Below are 24,389 nucleotides of genomic sequence, written 5' to 3' on the forward strand. Positions count from 1 at the left end.
TTTTTTTTTTTTTTTAAGCCTCTGGGCTGTTTGTGGAAAATGATCCAAAAGCCAACTCTAGGTGGTGATGAAAGAGAAGAAAATATGAGCAGGTCGAGTCCAGTCATTATTCTAGCAAGAAAATGAGAGCTTGGTGTGGGTTCAAGTGGAATGTTTAATTCTACTGTGTCTTGGTTCTGTGATGTCAACCAGTTTGCCATTTCCTCTGCAGAAATAGGGAAAAGTAATTTGTGAAATTGTTTCAGTGAGTTTTTCAGCCAATAAATAAGTTCTTCTTTAAGCCGGCGTTAAAACCTTAGTGAATGATGACAAGGTGGTAAACTTAAGGAAGTTAGATACGCAGAGGAATATGTGAGTTAATTTTAGTGAGTTTATTTAAATAAACTCAAGTGGCAGAATGTATGTTAATAGTGGAATGAATTGCTTTCATCTTACATTTATAGAACCATTAAGGGTTTGTGGGTGGTCACTTGTATTTTTCCAGTTATGTTTTAACACAATGGTTGAAAAGTTTCTATTTGGCAGTGAAGTGCTCTCCTGTTCACTCTGACACATTAAACAGATGGAAGCAGAGGTGGGAGCAGGGAACTCTGTGATGCACCAAGACTCCCCTCACAGTGCCAGGGCAGCTGTGTGGGACCTCTTGCTTTCCCCAGTTTCAGAGGTCCATTTTAGTCTGATACATATTTGCGTTCCCAGTATCTAGCATATATCCAGGCATGGATTAAGCGTTTGGTGAGTATTGGTGAGGGGATGGATGGATGGATGGATGGATGGATGGATGGATGGATGATGGATGGATGGATAGATGGTTGGATGGACGGATAAGTGGATGATTGAGTGGATGTTGAGTGGATGCATAGATAGGTAAATGCCTGAGAGGATGGATGATTTGTTGGCTGGGTGAATTGATGGAGGATTGATGAACAGGTTTATGACTTCACTTTCCATTTCTCCTGTCCACTGTAATCTGCCCTGCTCCCAATGCCACAAATGCCAGGTGGCATGGACCATGAAAAGACATTAGTTGACTTCTTGTAGAGATGCGTCCCCACTGTAAGAAGTAGTCTGAACACCAAGTATCCTTTTCCTCACCCAATGATCCTCATGTTCAGCTGCCATCAAGGTGACATCCCAAAGGCTCACCCCTCTGTGTTGCTGCCCATGCTCCTCTCTCCCTTCACTGATCCCGATATGCTTAGTTCATCCTTCGAGATCCAGCCCTTCTGTGTCCTCCTCTCTGAGATGTCCCTGGCCTGTCCCCAGACCTCCAACATCCCTCTGTCAGTCTCCTGGTGACCAGAGGACAGGTATCAGCAAGTGAGCTAAAAAGTTGCCCGAAATAAACAGCAGCAGAGGAAACTCAGAAATATCCAAATCAATTAGCCCTGCCCTGCCATGTCCCCTCCCCCAGCCCTTCTTGAAGTCCCTGCTTGGAGGATGGGACCAGCCAATGGTGAACAGAGGGAAAATGGTGCCTGAGTCATGTTCCCTACACTCCCTCCAATGACTCCACGCCTCACCCCGTCCATTTCAGCCATGGAGGAAGAGTGCACTGCTGAGGCCAGACTTGCCAGGGAAGTGGACCTGTGACAAATGTCTTTGGAATTTTTGTGACAGGAGCCATCCGTTAGTTCTGAGTCCTTGGCCCCCCTTCTCCCTCTAACCAGCATCTCTGAGAGAGTGGGCAGGATTGGCAGCCTGAAGGTGCTGAGTCAGCACTTCTGCATCTCTGTTCCTTCCCTTTGTCACTGCAGCTCAGGTAGCTTCAGACTGCAAAGAGCACTTCCCTGAACCCAGACAGAAAGTCTGTGGAGCTGCCTCCATGCTACACTCAGCAAGGACTTGGGAGTGATAGTCTGCCTCAGTTTCCCTGCCCTTAATGTTCCTCAGGTTCCCCACACTGGAGCCAGCCCTGACCTAAGCCACCTGATACAGGCCTGGATTTCATTGCCTCGCCTCATAGTTTTTGGCCCCCTTCCCTCCCACCCTGGAGGGAGTTGAATAATCAGTGCCTCTTCAAACAGATAGCCAGCAGGTTCAGAGAGGGCAAGGGGCATGCCCAAGGTCACACAGTAAATGAGTGACAGAACCAGGAACACAGCCTAGTTCTCCAGCCCCCAACCCAAACCCCCCAGCCCCACAAAACCTTGCTCTCTTCTTCTGCTCTGTGCTACTATTTGATGAATTATCAGATAAACCTGAGTTTAAACTCCAGATCTGCCACAAAACTAGGTGGGCAATCTTGAACACATAACTTTAGCTCACCAGGGCAAAATGTCCTCATCTGGAAATGAGGGTGACAATGGCATCCACACAGAGAGGAAGCAAGCCCCAGACTCACTCCCACATCCAGGTCTGTGGCATTTAGGACCTTATGATTTCATGCAGTTCCCAGTCCCAGCCCTGGACTAGAAGCTGAAGGAGCCAGAGCTGGCTTTTGCCTTGCACAGCAGAGGCCCATGGACCCAGGCACCAATCCTGCCTCGTCAGAGGACTTGGGGTCCCATCTGTGGAATGGGAATAATACCAGGTCTGTCTCTGAAGCCTGCTCAGAGGACAACTAATTGGAGAGGCCAAGGAACTCCCTGCAGTGTCATTCTGTGGCATGGAGTGTGCTCATCCAAGCCGTGCTCAGCTCTGTGCTCAGCTCTGTGCAGGGCAGGGGCTGTGGGCTCAGCCTCCTCTAGTCCCAGTTCCAGGCTCATGGAGACCCTTGCAGCAGCCTCCTCCCTGGTCTCCTACCCCGAACACTGCCTCTCCCCATCTGTCCTCCATCTGCAACCAGAGGCTCTCCTAAAACGCTCTGACCACGCCCCTCTTTGCCCTTGGGGAAAAAGACAATCTCTCTCTCTCTCTGTCTCTCTCTCTCTTTCTTTTGAGGTGGAGTTTCACTCTGTCACCCAAGCTGGAGTGCAGTGGCACAATCTCAGCTCACTGCAACCTCTGCCTCCCAGGTTCAAGCGATTCTCCTGCCTCAGCTTCCCAAGTAGCTGGGATTACAGGCGCCTGCCACCACACAAGGCTAATTTTTTGTATTTTTAATAGAGACAGGTTTTCACCATGCTGGCCAGGCTGATCTCAAACTCCTGACCTCAGGTGGTCCACCCACCTCGGCCTCCCAAAGTGCTGGGATTACAGGCATGAGCCACTGCACCCATCCCAAAGGACAGTCTCTTGATGTGATCTTCAAGACCCCTCATGGCCTGGCCCCTGCAAGCCCCTCCAAATTTAGCCCCCGCCAGGCTTCCCTCCAGCCTCCTCCTCTCTTATGATTCCTCAAATGCATCAAGTCCTCAGCAGCGCCCCAAGGATCTCCTATAATGGAATTTGCCAAACCGATTTATCATTGATGGGTAGCCCATGGCAGACCAGAACTCTTTAATTTTAAGTCCTGACTTGCTCTTCTGGCTGAAAGCACCTACTCTGTTCCGACACTCTGCCAGTGCTTGTAAATGTCTGTGGATCCCACCATTGGGCTGTGGGGGTTGGGGTGGGTGATGGATGGGAGGATGGGCCAATGGGTGACCGGGAGCAGCTCCCCTGGGACGTACTCAGCCACACCGTACACACCTAGCAACCAGTCACAGACTCCCCCTGGTCCAATTCAAATGGCTCCTGAGCTTCCTCTCTGCACCGGCCCTGCCCCCTGCCCAGTATCCTAGGCAGACGGGGTAACAAGAGAGAGAGACACAGGCCCCACCCTGCTAGCGTTCTGAGTCCCTGTGGAACCAGAGCGCTGGAGAGTGCCAGTTCAGGAATTGCAAAGAGCATTCCAGACTCACCATTTTAAGCAGCTCTGTGCTCAGCTTCCCTGTCTGTAAGATGGAGGAAAGACACTCTCCACGTCTCGGGGCCGCTGTGAAGATTAAATGAGAGAAGCATGCATGAAAAGAGTTTAGAGCCTGATGGGTGTTCAGTAAGTGCTGTCGGTGAGAGCTCTCTTATTGTTATCATTGTTCCTCTTCGGTGAAATCACCCATGGGTCCCTACCTGCAATCTAGAACATCTCTAGGACATACCCGGAGATAGAACAGATACAGAACAGGAGGTCCTCGCACATCCCTGGATGATTTGCTTCTCCCCAAGCACCTGCCTGCTGTGGCCCATCTCTTCTAAGACACACAGGCTCCCATCTCTGGAATCCTGGTATCTTATCAGCAATGTTCAGCTGTTGATACTCCTTCATCCTGAATAGCCCCAGGTCATGGCTGGCTCTGGCTATATATCAAGTGGCTCAGAAGAAGCAAAACATCATTTTGGGGAGAAGAGCATTTTCCCTTCACAAGATTTAAAAAACCAGAACTCCCAGTGCACGGTGCCTGGTAGCCACAGAATAGCATCTTAGCTAAGAGCACAGGGCTTCAGTTTCCCACTGACCCAGGTCTCTATCTGTGGGGCTGTGTGACCTTTGGAAAGTTACTTAACCTCTCTGGGGCTATTTTCCTACCTGTTAACTGGGAATTCCATCATAGACCATCATGAGGATTAAATGAGATAATATGGTGCATGACAAATACCATGTATGGTGTAAGGCATAGTAGGTGCTCAGGAGATGGTAATTACTCATGCTGCATGGCGGGGGAAGTGGTATCTCAGAGAAGAGAAGAGCCCTTTTTTTTTTTTTTTTTTTTTTTTTTTTTTTTGAGGTTTCCACCTGATCATGAGCACCTTTGTAAACACTGCTCGGGAAGAAAGTCCAGAAAGGAGGCAAAGCTTGTTTCATCTTCTATCCTTGCCGCAGCTGGTACAGGGCGACAGGGAGGCCGAGGGTGGGAAGGGGGATTGTCATCATGTTATTTCTCTGCAGTCATATTTATCTTTTTGACAAAATAGGCCCTTGGTATGGAAATTGGAAGAATTTCCCTCATAATTTAAAGCAGCGCCTACCTCTGCCGGTTGTGGTGACTGGGAGATTAATTTCCTAACCGTTCAAGCAAGCAGATGCCTGCACCAACTGGCTCCGTCTTGCAGGCATGGGTGATGCCATCTCCCACCCAGCTGATAATGGACCTGGTGCTGCCAGACAAGGGCAAGGCTCTCATCTGCTGCTCAGGCAGGGATGGGCATCTTCAAGGTGACCCAATGGGGCTGGTCCCAGAGGCAGGTTCTGCATGCTGTGTGGGCAGGCAGACACACACACACACACGCACACACGCACGCACGCATGCACGCACATCCAACTCTAGGTTTGCAATCTGAGCACCTGCAGCCCTGAGATGGCCAGGGGTCATGGGGGATCGTGGGGTGACCAGTGTGTCCCAAACCACTGCAACATCTGGGGTCAGAAGACATTCCAGAGCCCCACTGGGGATAAGATTCTTGGAGCCAGCCCACTATTCTGTGGCATTGTGAACCCCTCACACTACCCTCCCTAAGGAGGGCTGGTGTCCCTGATACTCTCAAGTCCTGCCCTGGGCTCTGAAGGTGAGAGGCTGCATGACAGAGAGCAATCACAGTGGCCATTGGCTCAGGAGTAGTAGCAGGGAGGACTGGGATCATGCTAGATGAGTGGTAGCCAAAAGCTCCATTACATAACCAACTCTAGCCAGTTGTAGTCACAGCATGGAGTGCTGTGTTGAGAAGGATGCTGAGGCTGCCTTCTGAACCGAACTGGAAAGTGAACCATGGTCAATTAGTAATGTCTGCCATTGGCATAGACTTAGAAAGTGGTGGCAGGTATACTATAGATTCACCAGACAAGGACTAGATTTCTCCTAAGTTGAGGTCAAACAAAGCAAATTAAACTGATTCCCTTTGCCTGCAAGAAAAAGATGGAGGAGAGCCTCACCTTGCCACGTTTTCTCTGTGAGTCTTGAAGAAAAATGACAAACTTTAGTTTACTGTAGCCAAGAGAATAAAAATTAGAGGTTGGCACTTCATCCAAAACTCAAGCTGTCACAATCAGTCAAAAAATAGAGAAGAAACTGAATTCTAGACTAATGAAAAGACAGACACAGAGCCAACTAAGATCTCTGCAGTTCACTCAGTCACCCAACAAATATTTAATGAGCACCTATTATGTGCCCAGTACCTGGCTGGGTGCTGCAGATTCACACAATAAAAGAGTCAGGACAAGGCCAGGGGCAGTGGCTCACACCTGTAATCCTAGCACTTTGGGAGGCCAAAGTGGGTGGATCACCTGAGGTCGGGAGTTCGAGACCAGCCTGGCCAACATGGTGAAACCCTGTCTCTACTAAAAATACAAAATTAGCCGGGCATGGTGGCACATGCCTATAATCCCAGCTACTTGGGAGGGTGAGGCAGGAGAATTGCTTGAACCTGGGAGGTGAAGGTTGCGGTGAGCTGAGTTCACACCATTGCACTCCAGCCTGAGCAACAAGAGTGAAACTGTCTCAAAAAAAAAAAAAAAAAAAAAAACTGTCAGGACAGATGGGATATCTGCCTTCAAAGATCTAACAACCTAATGAGGTGGACAGGGAATCCAAAGACATCATAATTTAATAAACAAGTAAACAAATAAATAGGCAGGATGTTTAGGGATTGTGATGACTGCTGTTCAAAGAAAACACATGAGGTGATATAACATATAGTGTCGTGGAGGCCAATCAGGAGCAACCTCTCTGAGGAGCTGACTTTCAATGAAAGATCTAAAGGATGAGAAAGAGACAGCTGTGCACCATGTACTTTGCGGGACTACCATGAATAATACTCATAAATATTCATGTACAAATTTTTGTGTGGACTTCTGTTTTCATTTCTCTTGGGCATATGCCTAGGAGTACAATTGCTGGATCATGTGATAATTATGTTTAACCATTTGAGAACTACCAGTCTGTGTTCACAAAGCACCTGTACCTTTTACATTCCCACCAGCAGTGGATAAGGGTTTCCATTTCTCCACATCCTCACCAACACTTGGCATTATCTGTCTTTTTTATTATAGCCATCCTACTGGGTATGAAATGGTATCTCATTGTGGCTTTGATTTGCATTTCTCTGATGGCTAATGATGTTGGGCAACTTTTCATGTGCTTACTGGCCAATTGTATCTTCTTTGGGGAAATGTCTATTCAGATCTTTTGACAATTTTTAATTGGGTTATCTTTTTATTATTGAGTTGTAATAGCTCTTTACATATTCTAGGTACAAGTCCCTTATGAGATAAGTGATGCACAAATATCTTCTCCCATTCTACAGACTGTCTTTTCACTTTCTTGAAGGTATCCTTTGATGCACTAGTTTTTTAATTTTGATGTTTATCTATTTTTCTTTTGCTTCTTGTGCTCTTGGTGTCATATCTAAGAATCATTTGCCAAATCCAAAATCACGACAACTTACCCCTATGTTTTGATCGAGGAGTTTTATAGTTTTAGGTTATACATTTAGGTCTTTAATCCATTTTCAGTTGATTTTTCTATATTACATAGGGAACCCAACTTCATTCTTTTGAATGTAAGCATTCAGTTATCCTAACACCATTTGTTGAAAAGACTATTCTTTCTTCCATTTAATTGTCTTGGCACCCTTGCTGAAAATCCACTGACCATAAATGTGAGGGTCTCTTTCTCAACTCTCAAGTCTAGTCCATTTATTTATATGTCTATCTCCATGCTAGTATCACACTATCTTGATCACAGTAGCTCTGTAGTAAGTTTTGAAATCAGGAAATGTGTCCCCTCCAACTGTGTTCTTTTTTGAGGTTATTTTAGCTATGTTTGGCCCCTTGAATTTTCATGTGAATTTTAAGATCAGCGTAAGATCATTTCAGTTTCTGCAAGGAAGGCTGGAACTTTGATCAGCATTGTGTTGAATCTTCAGATGAATTTGGGGAGTACTGTCATCTTAACAATATTTAGTCTTCTGAAACATAAACATGGTATGTCTTCCTATTTATATGGGTCTTTAATTTCTTTTGAAAATGTTTTAGAGTTTTCAGAGTATACATTTTGTGCTTTTTTTTTTTTTTCTTGAGACAGAGTCTCGCTCTGTCGCCCTGGCTGGAGTGTAGTGGCGCGATCTCGGCTCACAGCAAACTCCGTCTCCCAGGCTCAAACGATTCTCCTGCTGCAGCCTCCTGAGTAGCTGGGATTACTGGTGCCTGCCACCACACTGGGCTAATTTTATTTGTACTTTTAGTAGAGACGGTTTTCACCATGTTGGCCAGGCTGGTTTCAAACTCCTGACCTCAGGTGATCCACTGGCCTCAGCCTCCCAAAGTGCTAGGATTACAGGTGTGAGCCACTGTGCCCAGCCTAAGATTTGTACTTCTTTTGTTAAATTTGCTCCTGAGCATTTCATTCTTAATTTCATTTTAGATTTGGTCATTGCTACCATATAAATAAACTATTGATTTTTATATATCAGTCTTGTATCCTGCAACCTTGCTGAATTTATTAGTTCTAATAGTTTTTGAATGAATTCCTTAGGATTTTTTTATAGACAAGATTATGTCATCTGCAAATGTAGTTTTACCTCTTCCTTTATTGTATTTGACAATACATCAAATGCATATTGTATTGCCTTTTATTTAATTTTCTTGCCTAAATTGCCTCATCTGGAATCTCCAATATAATGTTGAATAGAAGTGGCAAAAGTGGACATTCTTGTCTAGATCCTGATCTTAGGGAGAAGGTTTTAGTGTTTCACCATTAAGCACCATGTTATCTGTGGGTCTTTCATAAATGCCCTTTATCAGGTTGAGGAAGTTCCCTTCTATTTTTAGTTTGTTGAGTGTTTTTATCAAGAAGGAGAATTCCATTTTGTCATGTTTTTCTCTATCTGTTTTGATCATGTGGTTTTTGTCCTAAAGTCTATTGATGTGGTATATTACATTAATTGATTTTTTGGATGTTAAACCAATCTTGCATTCCCGGGATAAATCTTATCTAGTCTTGGTGTATAATCCTTTTCATGTATTACCAGATCCAATTTGCTAGTATTTTGTTGGAGATTTTTGCATCTATATTCCTAGGAGATATTGTTCTGTAATTTTCTTTTCTTGTAATGTCTTTGTCTAGTTTTGGTATCATGGTAATGCTGGACTTATAGAATGAGTTAATAAGTGTTCCCTCCTCTTCTATTTTTTAGAAAAGTATATGGAAATTGGTATTATTTCCTTTTTAGCCTTTCGTGTTGTGATAAAATATATATAACATAAAATTTATCACTTTAACCATTTTTAAGTATACAGTTTGCTGGTATTGAGTACAGTCACATTGCTGTGCAGCCATCAACACTATCCATCTCCAGAACTCTTCTCTCATCCCAAACCGAAATCCTATATGCATTAAAGTTATTATTTCTTCTGTAAATTTTTGGTAAAATTCTCCAATGAGCTATCTGGTCCTGGGATTTTCTTTCTGGAAAAGGAAGCTGAAAAGTTTTCTTGTGTTAATAATTCAATCTCTTTGCTTGTGATAGGCCTCGTCAAAGTTTCTGTTTCAAGTCTTTTTCCTTACTTTTGTGTATTTCTTGGAATTTGCACATTTTATCCAAGTTATCCAATTTGTTGGCATACAGTTGTTCATAGAATTCCTTGAAAATTCTTATTTCTGTAAGGTCTGTGGTAACACCTGTAACTGGGACCACAGGTGTGAGCCACCACACCTGGCTAATTTTTTGTATTTTTAGTAGAGATGGAGTTCCACCATGTTGGCCAGGCTGGACTTGGAACTCCTGGCCTCAAGTGATCCACCCACCTTGGCCTCCCAGTGTTGGGATACAGGTGTGAGCCACTGTGCCCAGCCAAATTTGTTAATCTTTTTAAAGAACCAACTTCTGGACTGGGCGAGGTGGCTCACACCTATGCTCCCAATTACTCAGGAGGCTAAGGCAGGAGAATCACTTGAACCTGGGAGGCAGAGGTTGCAGCTGCACTCCAGCCTGGGAGACAATGTAAGACTCTGTCTCAAAACAAAAAAACAAAAAAAAAAAGAAAGAAAACTTCTGGTTTTATTGGCTTTCTCTATTGTTTTTCTATTCTTTATTTCACTAATTTCCACTCTAATCTTTATTATTTCCTTCCTTCTGCCCACTTCAGATTTAATTTGCTCTTCTCTTCCCAGTATCTTAAGGTAGAAGGTTAGGTTGTTGATTTGAGATCTTTTTTCATTTTTAATGTAGACATTTACATACCTAAATTTCCCTCTCAACACTGCATTAGCTGCATCCTGCAAGTTTTTTGTTTTGAGATGGAGTTTCGCTCTTGTTGCCCAGGCTGGTGTGCAGTGGCACGATCTTTGCTCACTGCAACCTCTGCCTCCTGGGTTCAAGTGATTCTCCTGCCTCAGCCTCCCAAGTTGCTGGGATTACAAGCACCCACCACCATGCCCGGGTAAATATTTTTTTATTTTTAGTAGAGACGGAGTTTCACCATCTTAGTCAGGCGGGTCTCAAACTCCTGACCTCAAGTGATCCACCCACCTCACCCTCCTAAAGTGCTGGGATTACAGGCGTGAGCTGCTGCGCCCAGCCTGCATCCCACAAGTTTTAGTGCAATGTCATTTTAACTTATCTCTAAGTATTTTCTAATTTCCTTTATGCTTTTCTCTTTGACTATTTATTAGTGTGCTGTTTAATTTCCATGTATTTGTGAATTTCACAAATTTTTTTGTTATTAATTTCAAATTTTTTATTGTAACCAGAAACATACTTTGTACAATTTCAAACATTTTAAAATCTATTGAGGCTTGTATTATGGCCTATCCTCAAAAATGTTCCGCGTGTGCTTCAGAAGAATGCATATTCTGCTGTTGTTGGGTGAAGTGTTCTATAGATGTCTGTTAGGTCTAGTTTGTGTATAATGCTGTTCTAATCTTATATTTCCTGATTGGTCTCTGCCTAGTTTCTCTATACCTTATTAAAAATGGAATATTGAAGTCCCCAACTATTATTATTTTATTGTATTTTCCCTCAATTTGTTAAACTTTGCTTCATGAATTTGGGGACTCTATTATTAGGTGCATATATGTTTGTAATTGTTATAACTTCCTGATGAATTAACTCTTTATCACTATAAAATGACATTTTTTGTCTTCAAGTCTATTTGCATGGTATTTCTTTTTCCTTCCTTTTAGTTTCAACCTATTTGTGTCTTTGGTTCACAAGTGAGACTCTTATAGACAGTATATAGTTGGATTCTGTTTTTTACCTATTCTGACAATCTTTCTTTTGATGGGATTATTTAATCAATCAAATTTATGTTATTCATGCAGTGGGATTTACATCTGCCATTTTGCTTTTTGTCTTGTGTATGTCTCATGTCTTGTTTCTCTTTTTCTCCTTTTTGCTTCCAGTGAGTATTTTCTAATGTAATATTTTAATTTCTTTAATGATTTTTTCACTATATTTGAGTGATGTCCGTAGTGGTTGCTCTAGGGCTTGCCATATACATCTTAACTCATTAGAATCTACTTAATACTTACACTAACTTCATTCCAATGAGAATTAAGTTACTCCAGTTACTCCTATATAACTCTATTCCCTCGTCCCTCTTTTTGTGCTATTTTTCTTATATATCTGAGAACTTCTTATCCAGCTCCTTAGGTTTACTGGGGAGAGCAAGACCCAGAGAGAGTCTCGTTGGGCTATGTACTGGCTGTCTGACCACAGATGAATCACTTAAAATACCTTGAGCCTCAGTGTCCTCACCTGTAAAATGGGGAGAATTGGCTGAAATAGCTCCAAGAATGAAATGAGCTCTTATCACTTATCCTACACATAGTAGGAGCTCTGAAAACAGTGGCCTGTGTTTGACCCTCAAAGAATTCCAGGAATTTTTATACCCCATTGTTCTTTAAAAGGCCATATATGCAAAGCAACCCCCAAATGCAGCCAAGAACTCACAAAGTGAGGCAGACAAATCTAATTTGTCAGTACAGAGTGATTTATTTGGGGAACTTAAGGATGGAAGCGTAGTCTTGGACAGCAGCAAAACAGGTAGATCTCCACACTGTTAATCCCCAGACCCAGGGCTTATATATCACAGGGAAAGAGTATACATGCTCTGTGCAAGACAATTAAAGGCAGCCCTCCAGAACAGGCAAGAATGCTACATGCATGATAACCTATAATTTGTGCAATAACATCAAGGCTGACATGTTCTTATGCTAAGGACAGTAAATAAAGTGAGAATCAGGAGGCTTTCACAGGACTGGGGCTAATCAGAAGTCAACATGGTGGATTAGCAGCTGTGTTAGTCCATTCTTACATTGCTATGAAGAAATACCTGAGGCTGGATAATTTATAAAGAAAAGAGGTTTAATTGACTCACAGTTCCACATGGCTGGGGAGGCCTCAAGAAACTTGCAATCATGGCAGACGACACCTCTTCACAGGGCAATGGAAGAGCGAATGAGTGCAAGCAGGGGAAATGCCAGACACTTATAAAACCATCAGATCTCGTGAGACTCACTCATTATCACGAGAACAGCATGGGGGAGAGAAACTGCCCCCAAGATTCAATTACCTCCACCTGGTCCTGCCCTTAACACATGAGGATTATAGGGATTACAATTAAAGGTGAGATTTGGATGGGGACACACAGCCAAACTATATCAGCATCCAAGATGGAGTCACTCTTATCTCCACACCCTACAATCTCACATCGGAGAGTCAGGAAGCATGCATGTCCAACCGAAGCCTTAGGGCGCTCCCTCTCTCCAGTGCATGCCTCTCCAGGGGAGCGTCTCACAGTGAACTTCAGCAAAGGCTTGGCTCTCAGAGTGGGATGACATACAGGCCCAGACACTAGGGCCTCCACCTCAGTGCCTCCTGATGAAGGCCAGTAGGCTGCAAGAGCCACTAGCATGGGTCAGACCTGCCCCAGGGGCATGTTTCTAGCCCCAGCTAAGGTCCTGGGTTTGTGCTTTACCACCTGTTCCTGTCATAGGTTGAATGTGGTTGAGGCTTTTGTAGTCAGTGCTAGAAAGGTATGGGAAGGAGAAGCGATCACAGCTGAATGTCAAGCCTCTGATTGGTAGATGACCAGGCCCTCACCTGGGAAAAAAGCCCTCCTACAGCTACTTAGGCAGGTGGCCACCCATGCTGTCCTTGATTACCACCCAAGACAGAGGCCTCACTCTCCTGAGGCATCGCAAGGCCTCCCTGCCATTTCCCCATCTGGTCTTAAGACTGGAGCTACTCACTCAATACATGCATTAGGCAACTTTGGAGTGCCCAGCCCCATTGTTGAGTTTGAGGACACAGAGAGTGATCAAACACAAGCCCTTTGCATTTGTATGTAACAAATGCAAAGCTGGGGCTTGAACATGGGCTCTGAGAGAATGTGCAAGGGGACCCTTCTCAGAACAGAGCCCAGGAAAGATTTGACCTTCCTGGTGCTTGCCCGTGACCCTGTGGTTCATTAAGTATCTGAAGCTGTCTCCCTACTGCTGTTCAGAGACCCGGCTGGCAGCCTCAGGAAGGGTTTGCACTGAGAGCAGGAGATGCACTGAGGGCAGGAGATGCACTGAGGGCAGAAGAGCAAGCACTGGACTTTGAAGCCAGATCTAGGTTCTAGCTTAGCTCTGCCATGGAGTAACTGAGTGACCATGGGCCAGTCACTTACCAGTGCTGAGTCTTAGTCCACCTATCTGTGAAAGGAGAAAGCTGCATCCTGAGTTGCAGGGCTGAGTTGGAGGGAATTCAGTGACACTCCAAGACACTCACTAATGAGGAGCTGACTGTCCAAGTGAGGCAGTGGGTGCCCATGGCTGCCCCTAGCTGACTCGGACCCCTCCCCCAGGACCCCAGCTCCCAAGGCTCCATCATCTTTTCCAGTGGGAGGACTAAGTCACCTGTCCCCAGGAGATTCTTTCCGTAGGACTCTCAAGGATCCAGCTGTTAGTCCTGGAGGAGGTTCCTGCACTCTCCCCTTGCTCCCACCACACCACATCTTCCCTGGAAGTCCCCTCCACCCCTCTGTGCCTTTGTCCCGCCTGGAATGCCTCTCCCTGCCTTCCCTGAGCTAACTCATCCTCACCCTCCAAGATCACCTTGGCCTTCCCTCTTCTGGGAAACCTTCTCTCATCTGATCCAATCTCCTGACACAACTGGGTGAATTTCGGCCCACAGCCCCATGCCTGCCTGAAGCCAGCAGAATCGTTCCTCATACTCTGTCCCCCTATACATCCTCCACTGCTTCCTAAGACATTGGTAAAATCATGTTGACCTTTCAATTTGTCTAGCTCTAAGAGTCTTGGATTCAAGCCTCAGCTCTACCACTAATTTGCTGTGTGACCTTGGGCAAGTCCACTGCCCTCTCTGAGCTTCCCTTTTCCTATATGTGAGGTAGTTCAGCTTGTGGGCAGAGGCTTCAGAAGAGAGGAGGGGCAGTCAGCCCTCACTACCAGAGGCTCCTGTAGGCAGCAGAGTGAGGTGCTACTCTCCTTCTCCCTCCTAAGAGCAGACAGGATAGAGTCTGTGGGCCTGAGCCCAGACCCTTCTCCATTTATTTAGGGAGCAACAGCTCACAGGGCAGCAGGGGTAGAGGAGGAAGGGGTGTGGCAGGCCTGGGCTCCAGCTCAGTGTCCTCTCTCTCTGTCCACAGTAGCACGATACAACCGCACCAACTACTTCTACCCCACATTCTCAGAGAGCTCAGAGCACAGCCATCTGCTCGTGTCCCCCGTGCTGGTGGCGAGTGCCGTCATAGGTGTGGTCATCATCCTCTCCTGCATCACCATCATCGTGGGCAGCATCCGCAGGGACAGGCAGGCCCGGCTTCAGCGGCACCGCCACCGCCACCGCCACCACCACCACCACCACCACCATCACCACCGCCGGCGTCGACACCGAGAGTACGAGCACGGCTACGGTGAGCTGCCGCCCACCCTGGGGCCCTGGGACCTCATCTGATTGCAATTGCAACCCACGAGGCATCAAGGAGTTGGCAACTCTGCCCTGGGTGGAGCAGGGTGGTCGGGAAATCATCCTAGAAGTCTTGGGCGATCAGGAAGAGCTCACAGGTGCCCACCATAATGTTCTCAGTGGCATGAGAGGCCCAGTTGACTGCTAAGAGAGAAACTCAGGCCGGGTGCAGTGGCTCACGCCTGTAATCCCAGCACTTTGGGAGGCCAAGGCGGGTGGATCACGAGGTCAGGAGATCGAGACAATCCTGGCTAACACGGTGAAACCCCGTCTCTACTAAAATACAAAAAACTAGCCGGGCAAGGTGGCGGGCGCCTATAGTCCCAGCTACTCGGGAGGCTGAGGCAGGAGAATGGCGTGAACCCGGGAGGCAGAGCTTGCAGTGAGCCAAGATTGCGCCACTGTACTCCAGCCTGGGTGACAGAACGAAACTTCGTCTCAAAAAAAAAAAAAAAGAAACTCAGAGTGAGGCTGAAGGTCAGAGGGAGAGTGTATCACTCCTCCCCTGCCACTGTTGGTCCAGGCTGCACCAAGGGCTGGTCCAGCTGGTGCCTGGATGGACAGATGGATGGATGGGTGGATGGATGGATGGATGGATGGATGGATGGATGGAGAGATGAGTGGATGAATAAAGAGAGGAATGGATGGGTGAGAAGGGAGAAGGACTCATAGGGAAATGGATGGGTGAGGGGTGAGGCAATGGATAGATGGAGGTTGAGTGGAAGAGTCAGTGGATGGGTGGAGAGATGGATGGGTGGAGAGTATGAATGGATAAATGGGTAGATGAAAGGATGGATGAATGAGAAAATAGAGGGATGGACCACCATGGAGCGATGGATAGATGGGTGGATTGAGTATTATGCGAGTGGAGGGATGGAGGGAAGGGCTGAGTGGAGGGATGGAAAGATAAATATGTGGGCAGTGGGATGGGTTGATGGGGGTGAATATATGAATAAGTGAATGGATGAACTGATGGAATGAATGATGAGTGAATGAAACTATCCCTGGTGAGAGCCAGCAGAGTGCAAATAGAACTGATCTGAGGGTCTCCCAGTTGTTGGGATCACCCTTCAACGGAGTTGGTGGCTAATTCTTGGCTGACCAGTCCCAAATCTGTGCATGTGGCCAGAATGCCTGAACTTTTTACAGAACGCAGCCACCTGACTGTGTCACTCCTGGAAGGGGCCAGCTGTCGAAGGCAGCAGGAAAAAATTCAATTGCATTCCATTCTCAGACAATTTTCAATGGCAGGAAAAAGTCAGACTCTTCCTTCCCAAATCACCATCCACAGGCCTTCAGGGGCTTCTGCCTAGGCCCAAGGCTACCACCAGACAGGGAAAAGAAAAGCAGGACCTTGGAGATGCTGAACAGCAATAAGCACCCTTCACACTGTGGGGTGAAGTGATGCCAACCTCCTAGGAGCCAGAGCCATGGCCAGACCTGAGGCATTTCGCCCTCCAAGGCAGGAAGAGCTTGGGGAAAAGAAAGATAGGAAACATTTTTAAAATAGATTGAATTGGATCTGATCAGCCTTGGCCTTTGGAGCCCCTCCTCCCCCTCGCAGACACACCCTGATTAGCCAGGTTTGGGGTATTTCCTGTCCTTTATCACAGAGTTAACTGGTTAAGGAGGGGACTAAGGGGTAGCTGGAGTTGGTGAACAGGAGCCTGGTAGTAATGGCCAAGTCCTACCTTTTATCATCATTCCAGTTGACAGATCAGAAAGTTCAGGCTGGAGTGGTTAAGTAATAGGGTGGGATCACCCAGCCAGCGAGTAGTGGATCCCAGACTTGAGCCCAGGCAGCCTGACCTGGCACCCACAGGCTGCCGGCTGCATAGCACTGCCTGGAGGTGGAAGTGTCAGGGAGATGCCCCTGGGAGCCACCCCATGGGCTCAAGGCAGTGTCCGGCAGACACGTACATGGCCACAGTGGGTGTCACTCAGACCTGGATGTTGCTCCCCTGGGAAAGCTGTTAGGAGAACCAGAAGAGCAGGAGGCTGGACCTTACGTAAGACACAGAGGGACATCCCAGGACAAGTCGGGACAAGTGGCCACAGTTGAGGAAAGACACAGCAGGCTAGTGGACTGTTCTCACTGTCCAATAATGAGGATCCAAGAGAAAGTTCAGCATGAATAAAACAGACGTCGAAAACTCAGACGTGGAAAACTCAGCCCACCCAGTCTCCGCAAGTCTCCCCAGAAGCCAGGGACTCCCCAAGGAGACAAGCCAGGAGCACTCCCAGGCCAGGATGGGCCAGTCCCACCCCCGCATCACCAGCCTGAGCCTGGACTCCTGCCCAGAGCATGCCCATCCCCGCCAAGAGAAACCCAGGACCCCCAGTCCTGGAAGGTGTCCGGCAGACCCAGGATGGTCATCCTGCCGCCTGCCCTTTGCACAGCCTGGCCCTTGCCCAGCTCCTCCCACTCCTCTCCAGTATCCTGTCCATGCTCCTTCCAGCCTCTGCCCTTTCCCTGGGCTCTTCTCTCTGCCCTGACTGCCATTCCCTGGGCTTCTCCAACCGAAAAAAGTCTTCCAGGCCCCACTCAAAGGCTGCCTCCTTATGGGAGCTTGTCTGGCCTCTCCTCACACCTACCAGGCAGAGCCTCCCCTGTACCTCCTCAGCATTGCACTCATGCCTGCCTCAGTGTCTCAGTCACGGGGTGATTGTGCTGCATCCATAAGAGCAGGGCCCGCAGGTGACTCCCAGGCTTGGGCCTGGAGGAAGTGCTCCATGGGCAACGTAGGAGCCACCATATTTTATTCTCAAGGCAAAAGATGTAGTGGCCCCCTTTAAAGACTAGGAAACTAGGGCCGGGCGCGGTGGCTCAAGCCTGTAATCCCAGCACTTTGGGAGGCCGAGACGGGCGGATCACGAGGTCAGGAGATCGAGACCATCCTGGCTAATACGGTGAAACCCTGTCTCTACTTAAAATACAAAAAACTAGCCGGGCGACGAGGCGGGCGCCTGTAGTCCCAGCTACTCGGGAGCCTGAGGCGGGAGAATGGCGTAAACCCGGGAGGCGGAGCTTGCAGTGAGCTGAGATCCGGCCACTGCACTCCAGCCTGGGTGGCAGAGCAAGACTCCGTCTCAAAAAAAAAAAAAAAAAAAAAAAAGACTAGGAAACTAGTCAGATGCGGTGGCTCATGCCTGTAATCCTAGCACTTTGGGAGGCTGAGGCAGATGGATAGGTCAGGAGTTCAAGACCAGCCTGGCCAACATGGCAAAACCTTGTCTCTACTAAAAATACAAAAATTAGCCAGGCATGGTGGCACATGCCTCTAATCCCAGCTACTCGGGAGGCTGAGGCACAAGAATCACTTGAACCTGGGAGGCATAGGTTACAGTGAGCAGAGACCATGCCACTGCACTCTAGCCTGGGTGACAGAGCGAGACTCTGTCTCAAAAAATAAAAAATAAATAAAGAATAGGAAACTGGGCTGGGTGCCATGGCTCACACCTGTAATTTCAACACTTTGGGAGGCCGAGGTGGGAGGATCACTTTAGATCAGGAGTTTGAGACCAGCCTGGGCAGCACAGCAAGACCCCATCTCTACAAAAAAATATATATAAATTATCCAGGTGTGGTGGCACACGCCTGTAGTCCCAGCTACTCAGGAGGCTGAGTCAGGAGGGTCCCTTGAGCCCCGATCAAGGCTTCAGTGAGCTATGATCTCACCACTTCATGCCAGCCTGGATGACAGCAGAGAGAGACCCTGTCTCTAAAGAAATAAGAAAAAAATTAAGACTGGGAAACTGAGGCACAAAGAAGCAACTTGTTCAATGACTTATCTTGGAGCACATGCTAGGAGCCCACAGTAGTTCCCAAGCTGAGAGGGGTGAGGCGTTGGCCTTGGCGCAGAGGAAAGAGATGTGCCTGGGGGTGGGCCAGCCCCTCTGTAGCCTATGGTGGCCTCGGGACTGGTGCCAATGAACGAGGCCTCAGCTCTGTCCCTGGAGTGTGTGGGATGACCGAGGTCACAGCTCTGCCAAGCAGGATCAGGCCTTGGCTTCCCTGCTGTAGCCTGCGGTAGTGGTGACCCCTGTGGGGTTCTGGCCTCCCTGCCCCACTTCTGCTCTCGGCTCCAACTTTGGCACCTCCCGGGGCCTCGGCAGGAAGCCCAGAGGTGCTGTTGTCCCACACCCCCTGGCCTTCTGGAGGGTGCGCAGGGGCTGCTGGGAGCCTTGGGAGGGTGTCAGGGAAGAGGGAAACACACTGAGCAGCTGTGGGAGGACATGAAAGCAGCACCACCAGGCATAGTGCCTAACACCTGTCATCCCAGCACTTTGGAAGGCCAAGGTGGGAGGATGGCTTGAGCTCAGGAGTTTGAGGCTGCAGTGAGCTATGATCACACCACTGCACTCCAGCCTGAGCAACAGAGCAAGACCCTGTCTCTTAAAAAAAAAAAAAAAAAAAAAAATTTAAAAAAGGGAGGGGCAGTGCACCAGCAGGCCCCAACCTTTGGCACTGGGCCCCTTCCACCTGTCAGACACACCCACAGCCCCCTAGCTCTGGTGACTGAAGCCCTCTTGGCCTCTCTCCCACCCCTCTGGCTATGGATTCCTCTCCTCTGTCCCTTTATAGGTGAAGGTCCCTCAGATCCCACACCTTGGTCCTGCTCCTCTCTCTACAGCCACTCCCTGCTCCACCTCATCCACCATCCATCATTCTCCCTTACCTGGCTCCAGCTCTCAGGTCAGCTCCAGAACTGCATGCCCAGAAGTCCCCTGGACATCACCCCGTGAAGCCCCACAGGCACCTCAAGCTCCAGGTGTCCACAGAGGCCTGATTTCCTACTTCCTATGCGCATCCTCAGGAACGTTACCAAAACTCTCTGTGCCTCAGGCGAGTTGTCTATAAAACTGGTACCGGAGGATCCACCTCAAAAAGTTATTGTGAGGACTAAATTAGCACAGCACCTGGCTAATGGGTATATACATGCTCAATAAATGTGAGCTATTTTCATCATCTCTTTTTCTCCAAGAAAACCTGCTCCCAGGTCACTGCACTAATGCCAGCTGTCCCTGCCTGCCAGCCACCAGCCTGGCACCTCTAAGCATTCTCCACAAGGCGACCAAAGTGACAGGACTGTGACCACCTCCCAATGGCTCCCCATTGCCCTCAGGACAGAGCTGGCCCTCTGCCTGCCTACAGAACCTTTCTGTAGTCTAGCTAGACAGAGAGAGGAGTCACAAAAGTTTGAGAATGAGATGGGGGTGGGGCAGGAAGAAGAAAGAGGTAGGGAGGGAGGGAGAGAGGGAGGGAGGAAGGAGGGAGAAATAGAGAAGAAAAAGAAAGAGAAGAAAGAAGAGAGAAAAAAAGAAAAAGGAGAAAGAAGAAAGAAAAAAGAAAGATGAAAGACAGGAAAGAAAAGACAGGGAAAGAAAGAGAGAGAGAGAAAAAAGAAAGGAAAGAAAGGAAAGAAAAAGAAAGAAAGAAAGAAGAAAAGAAAGAGAGAAGAAAAAGAAAGAAGAGAGAAGGAAAGAAAGAAAAAGAAAATTCTGTAATTCTGTTCCATTTTGAGCTTTAAGAGAGATCTGGTGGCTGACTCTATCTCCTGTCACTTGCTGCAGGTTTAGAGCAAGTGACTTCACTCTTGGTCCCTTCATCTGGTGGAAGGGGTAACCACTGCTCTCCTCCCACAGTGGGCTGTGAGGTAGATGAGATCATAGAGATTGAGCACAGCAGGTCCTCATGGGTGCCACTTCCTCCTCCTCCCTCTCCCAGAACCTGTCAAGGGGCAGTGAACTTGGAGTGATGTTAAACAATGAACCAAGGTATTGGGGTAAAGAGGAGGTTTCACCTTAGTGAAGTGAGAGGCAGGGCTTCCGGATTCCTGGACTATTTGGGTCTGTGCTGACAGGGAAGTCAGGAGAGAAGGGAAAAGAAGGGATTTGGGAAGTTCGAATGGGGGTGGAGGGTGCTGGTTTCTTTCCAGTTGTTTCTCAGGAGCTCTGCCCAGCTGCATGTCTCAGGTTTGGGGTCTGAGCACCTTAGGGCAGCCTCAGTTTTCCCAAGATGCTCCCCTCTGGGAAGTCCAAGAAAAAGCAGCCCAAGAAGAAAGGGTAGATAGCAGTTTGCTTCAGCCCTAACAGCTCTCAGTGCTGCCCACCAGTCAATCCACTCAGGTCCAGGAAGCAGCCCTGACTTTCCCCAGGGATCCCTGTGTGACCGGCACACCTGCTGCCCTGCAGGTGGAACCCTCCCCTGAACCCAAAAACCCTTCCCTGGCAATGCTGGCTGGTGGGGGGAAGGGGTGCCTGGCACCCGAGCCCAGCAGCCCTGGTTCAACTTCTAGCCTCACCTTGCTGCTGTGTGCTGTTGTCTTTCCTTAGTTTCTTCCTTAAGTTCTTCCAAAAATTCTGTCTCTCAGCTGATGCCCTGAACAGGAGAAACAAATCTCATTTCAGCTCCTTTTTTACAGCATATGTTATTGACTTCATTTCTCCTAGTAGAAAAGTAATGTGTGTTCATTATAGAAAACCTTAAAAATATAGACAATATAAGAAAAGAAATATAAAGAAAGAAAGAAGGGTCATGATCCTGTCATCTGGACAGGGCCACCATCAACGTGTTTGGAATATTTTCTTCTGAGAGCTTTCTCGGTGTCGGTATATAACCCTGGAATTGTACCAGTAGATATCGTTTCATATCTAGATTCTTCCACTCACTATTATATGAAGAGTGGGAAAAAGAGTTTAGGGGAGTGGGAAGAGCAGTCTTTGGGTTTATACAGACTGCATAAATTCCAACTCCATGCTTCACCACGTATGTGACCCTGAGCATCAGCTTCCTTGTCTGCAGAATGGGGATGGCAACTGCGCCACTCACAGCAGAGAAAGGTTATAGCTCCGCCCCTGATGTCAAGCCCCGCCCCCAGAGGGGAGGAGGCACCTGGGAGCCCTGGGCTGGGGAGACCTCCTGTAGGAGCCACCTTTGCAGCTCCCACTGTTCCCATCCAGGACTACGCCTGTCAGAAACTAGGCTGTAGAGAACTTAGCAAGGAGGAACCAAGACACCCAGCTGCCCTCCGGCCCAACCACTCACTGTGCGTTGTCCTCCAGCAAGTCACTGATCCTCCCGGAACTTCAGCTATGGAATGAGAGGATTCTGCTCCAGCAGCATTTCCTAAGCAGTGTTACTAGGTCTAAGAAAGGAAGATCCTGAGGTCGAATGCTGGACAAGCACAGTTAAATGTGTTTCTTAGCTGCAGGACTTTTCAGAGCCTTTGATGTACTGATACATGGTAAAAAATGCAGAGGAGAATGCAGTGTGGGGAGGTGCCAGATTCATCATAGATGCCCCTTTTTTCCCCCAAGATACCTAAAGGGAATTGATTGTGGTTGGGGTGGGGGAGGGCTGATCCCAGAATTCTCTGTAGTCCTCGTTCCTTGCTACTCTCCTCCCCATTTTCCATGCCCAGCCCAACTCCACAGAAAACACTCTTCTTTCTTATCTCCCTCCTTGGAAAGCTATTCAGTTCCCTCCTCCCAGCCTTCCCCTCTTCCCCTGGTTAAATCCTAGACAAGACTCAGCTGTAAAGCAGCCCCTCCTCCAGGAAGCCCTCCCTGACTTCCCAACTGGTCAGGCCTGCCTCTACTTCCACAGTCCCAGTAGGACACGACACACTGCCCAGTACTAGGCTATCCCCAAGGCAGGCTGCCACCACCTTGGGAGCTGGCCAGGACAGGGCCAGCTCTGCTTCCTCTCTGTATCCCCATGCCCAACACGACAATGGCACTCACATTCTGGAGCTGTCACTGATGGATGAAGGCAGCTGCGATTGGCGAGGAGAGGAGTGGTCAGGTGGGGAATCAGAGCCTTCATGTCCCCAGGTAGACCCATAGACCCATGAGGACCGTCCCTGCATGCTGGTCTGAGGCCCAGGCCGGTGGTCTGTTTCCTGCAGTGTCGGACGTGCACACATACAGCCGCTCAAGCCACAGGATGCGCTATGCCTGCAGTTCCTCGGAGGACTGGCCCCAACCCTTGGACATCAGCTCTGATGGGGACGTGGATGCCACGGTACTCAGGGAGCTGTACCCAGATTCTCCACCAGGGTAAGGAGGCCATGTGGGGAAGGGGGCATTAGAGGATGGGGCCCTGGACACAAAGACCCCCCAACTCCATCACGGGAAAGAGTGGCACCTCTCCACATAGTATAAATCCAGAAAACACCTGCTCAGTGGGCATGGCCACCTCCTCCCCACTCCTGACCAAGTAGGTCCCATTGAGGCAGTGTGACTTAGATGTCACCTGGAAGTGCTAGGAAAGGAAGAGACAAGCCCAGCTCCTCAGGCTGCTGAGTAGGTGTGCCAGGAATCCCCTTGCAGTTTCAGGGCAGGTTCTATGGCAGCTGTCCTGAGCTCCCTGGGGATCTGCTCCTCCAGCTGTCTCCCTGGAGGTGGGAGGGAAGGCCAGAGAGTATTTGGCTATTTCAGTGGTCATGGGACCAACTTCCCCTAGGGAAAAAAAAGTTCATTGTGTTTCTATAAATAACACCAGGACTAGGGGGGAAAGAGCCGACATCTGATGGCCCCAGGTGCACTCGCTCTGGAAACTCTTTCTTGTATGATCATGAGCAAGTTACTTAATCCTGCGGTGCCTGCTTCTCCATTGTTGAAATGTCCATGTAATAATACCTGCCCCGGCTGGGCATGGGGGCTCACGCCTGTAATCCCAGCACTTTGGGAGGCTGAGGTGGGCAGATCACAAGGTCAGAAGATCGAGATCATCCTGGCCAACACGGTGAAACCCCATCTCTACTAAAAATACAAAAAATTAGCCGGGCATGGTGGTGGGCTCTGTAGTCCCAGCTACTCGGGAGGCTGAGGCAGGAGAGAATGCGGTTGAACGCCGGGCAGGAAGCATGAGGTTGCTGTTGAGCTGAGGGGATCGCACCACTGCAACTCCAGGCCTTGGGTGACAGAGCGAGGGGACTTGCATTCTCCAAAAGTAGATTAATAAAATAAGTAATTGAATTATAATAATAAAAAATGTAATAATAATCCTGCCCCCACAGGGATATCATTTGGAAATAATCGACGGGTCTTAAAGGTATAATAAATAAGGATTAAAGGTAAATAAATAGAATTAAATAAATAAATAAATAAATAAATAAAAGAAAATAACATGGAAGTGCCGGTAAAATGCTCAGCAAGGCACTGGCTCTTCCCACCAGTGGTGTTGTTACTATTTCGAGGCCACAGGTGATAAACTATCCATGCTGAGGAGGACGAGGGGAGGGGATCAGGGAGGATGGGCTGACACGGGAAATTGGCCTTTGTCAAGCGTGTGTGGTGCTTGGGTTGGGAGGAACTGGGACCTTCAGAGATACAGAGGAGGGTGTGACCAGCAGAGGGCACAGATGATCAAAGGCCCAGAGGCAGGTGAGCTCGCGTGTGCCACACTACAGAGGGCACAGTGGGGTTTGACCTCTTCTCCCCTTCCCCTGCCCTGGCTTTCCAGTCAGACCCACCTGGATGCCGCCCAGGTTGATGCTCTCAGGCATGTCACTGTGGCTCTCAAGGGCTCCATTTCTTCGTTTACGAAATAG

The 24,389-nt window shown here is 48.1% G+C and overlaps 1 protein-coding gene and 1 long non-coding RNA gene across 4 annotated transcripts in view; one reads left to right on the forward strand and one right to left on the reverse strand.

The window, feature by feature from the left end:
• The window catches only part of BEAN1 (brain expressed associated with NEDD4 1), a 77,406-nt gene that overhangs the window by 34,037 nt on the left and 18,980 nt on the right, over positions 1-24,389 (forward strand). For 2 of the 3 annotated variants that reach the window (XM_017860232.1, XM_017860233.1), the window contains 2 exons: positions 14,513-14,779; positions 22,743-22,893. In XM_017860232.1, the coding sequence (XP_017715721.1) occupies positions 14,513-14,779; positions 22,743-22,893 (418 nt within the window). Of the gene's footprint in view, positions 1-14,512; positions 14,780-22,742; positions 23,231-24,389 lie in introns of those variants that run through there. The other variant, XM_017860234.1, reaches the window with a different exon arrangement.
• LOC108520743 (uncharacterized) lies at positions 19,249-22,680 on the reverse strand. Its single transcript, XR_001882992.1, has 4 exons — positions 22,579-22,680; positions 21,881-22,069; positions 21,138-21,214; positions 19,249-19,714 (listed from the first exon to the last, which is right to left on the reverse strand). It is a non-coding gene; the product is annotated as an uncharacterized LOC108520743 (long non-coding RNA).

The sequence above is a fragment of the Rhinopithecus bieti genome, unplaced genomic scaffold, assembly GCF_001698545.2.
Source record: "Rhinopithecus bieti isolate Rb0 unplaced genomic scaffold, ASM169854v2 scaffold_53422, whole genome shotgun sequence".
Taxonomy (NCBI): Eukaryota; Metazoa; Chordata; class Mammalia; order Primates; family Cercopithecidae; genus Rhinopithecus; species Rhinopithecus bieti.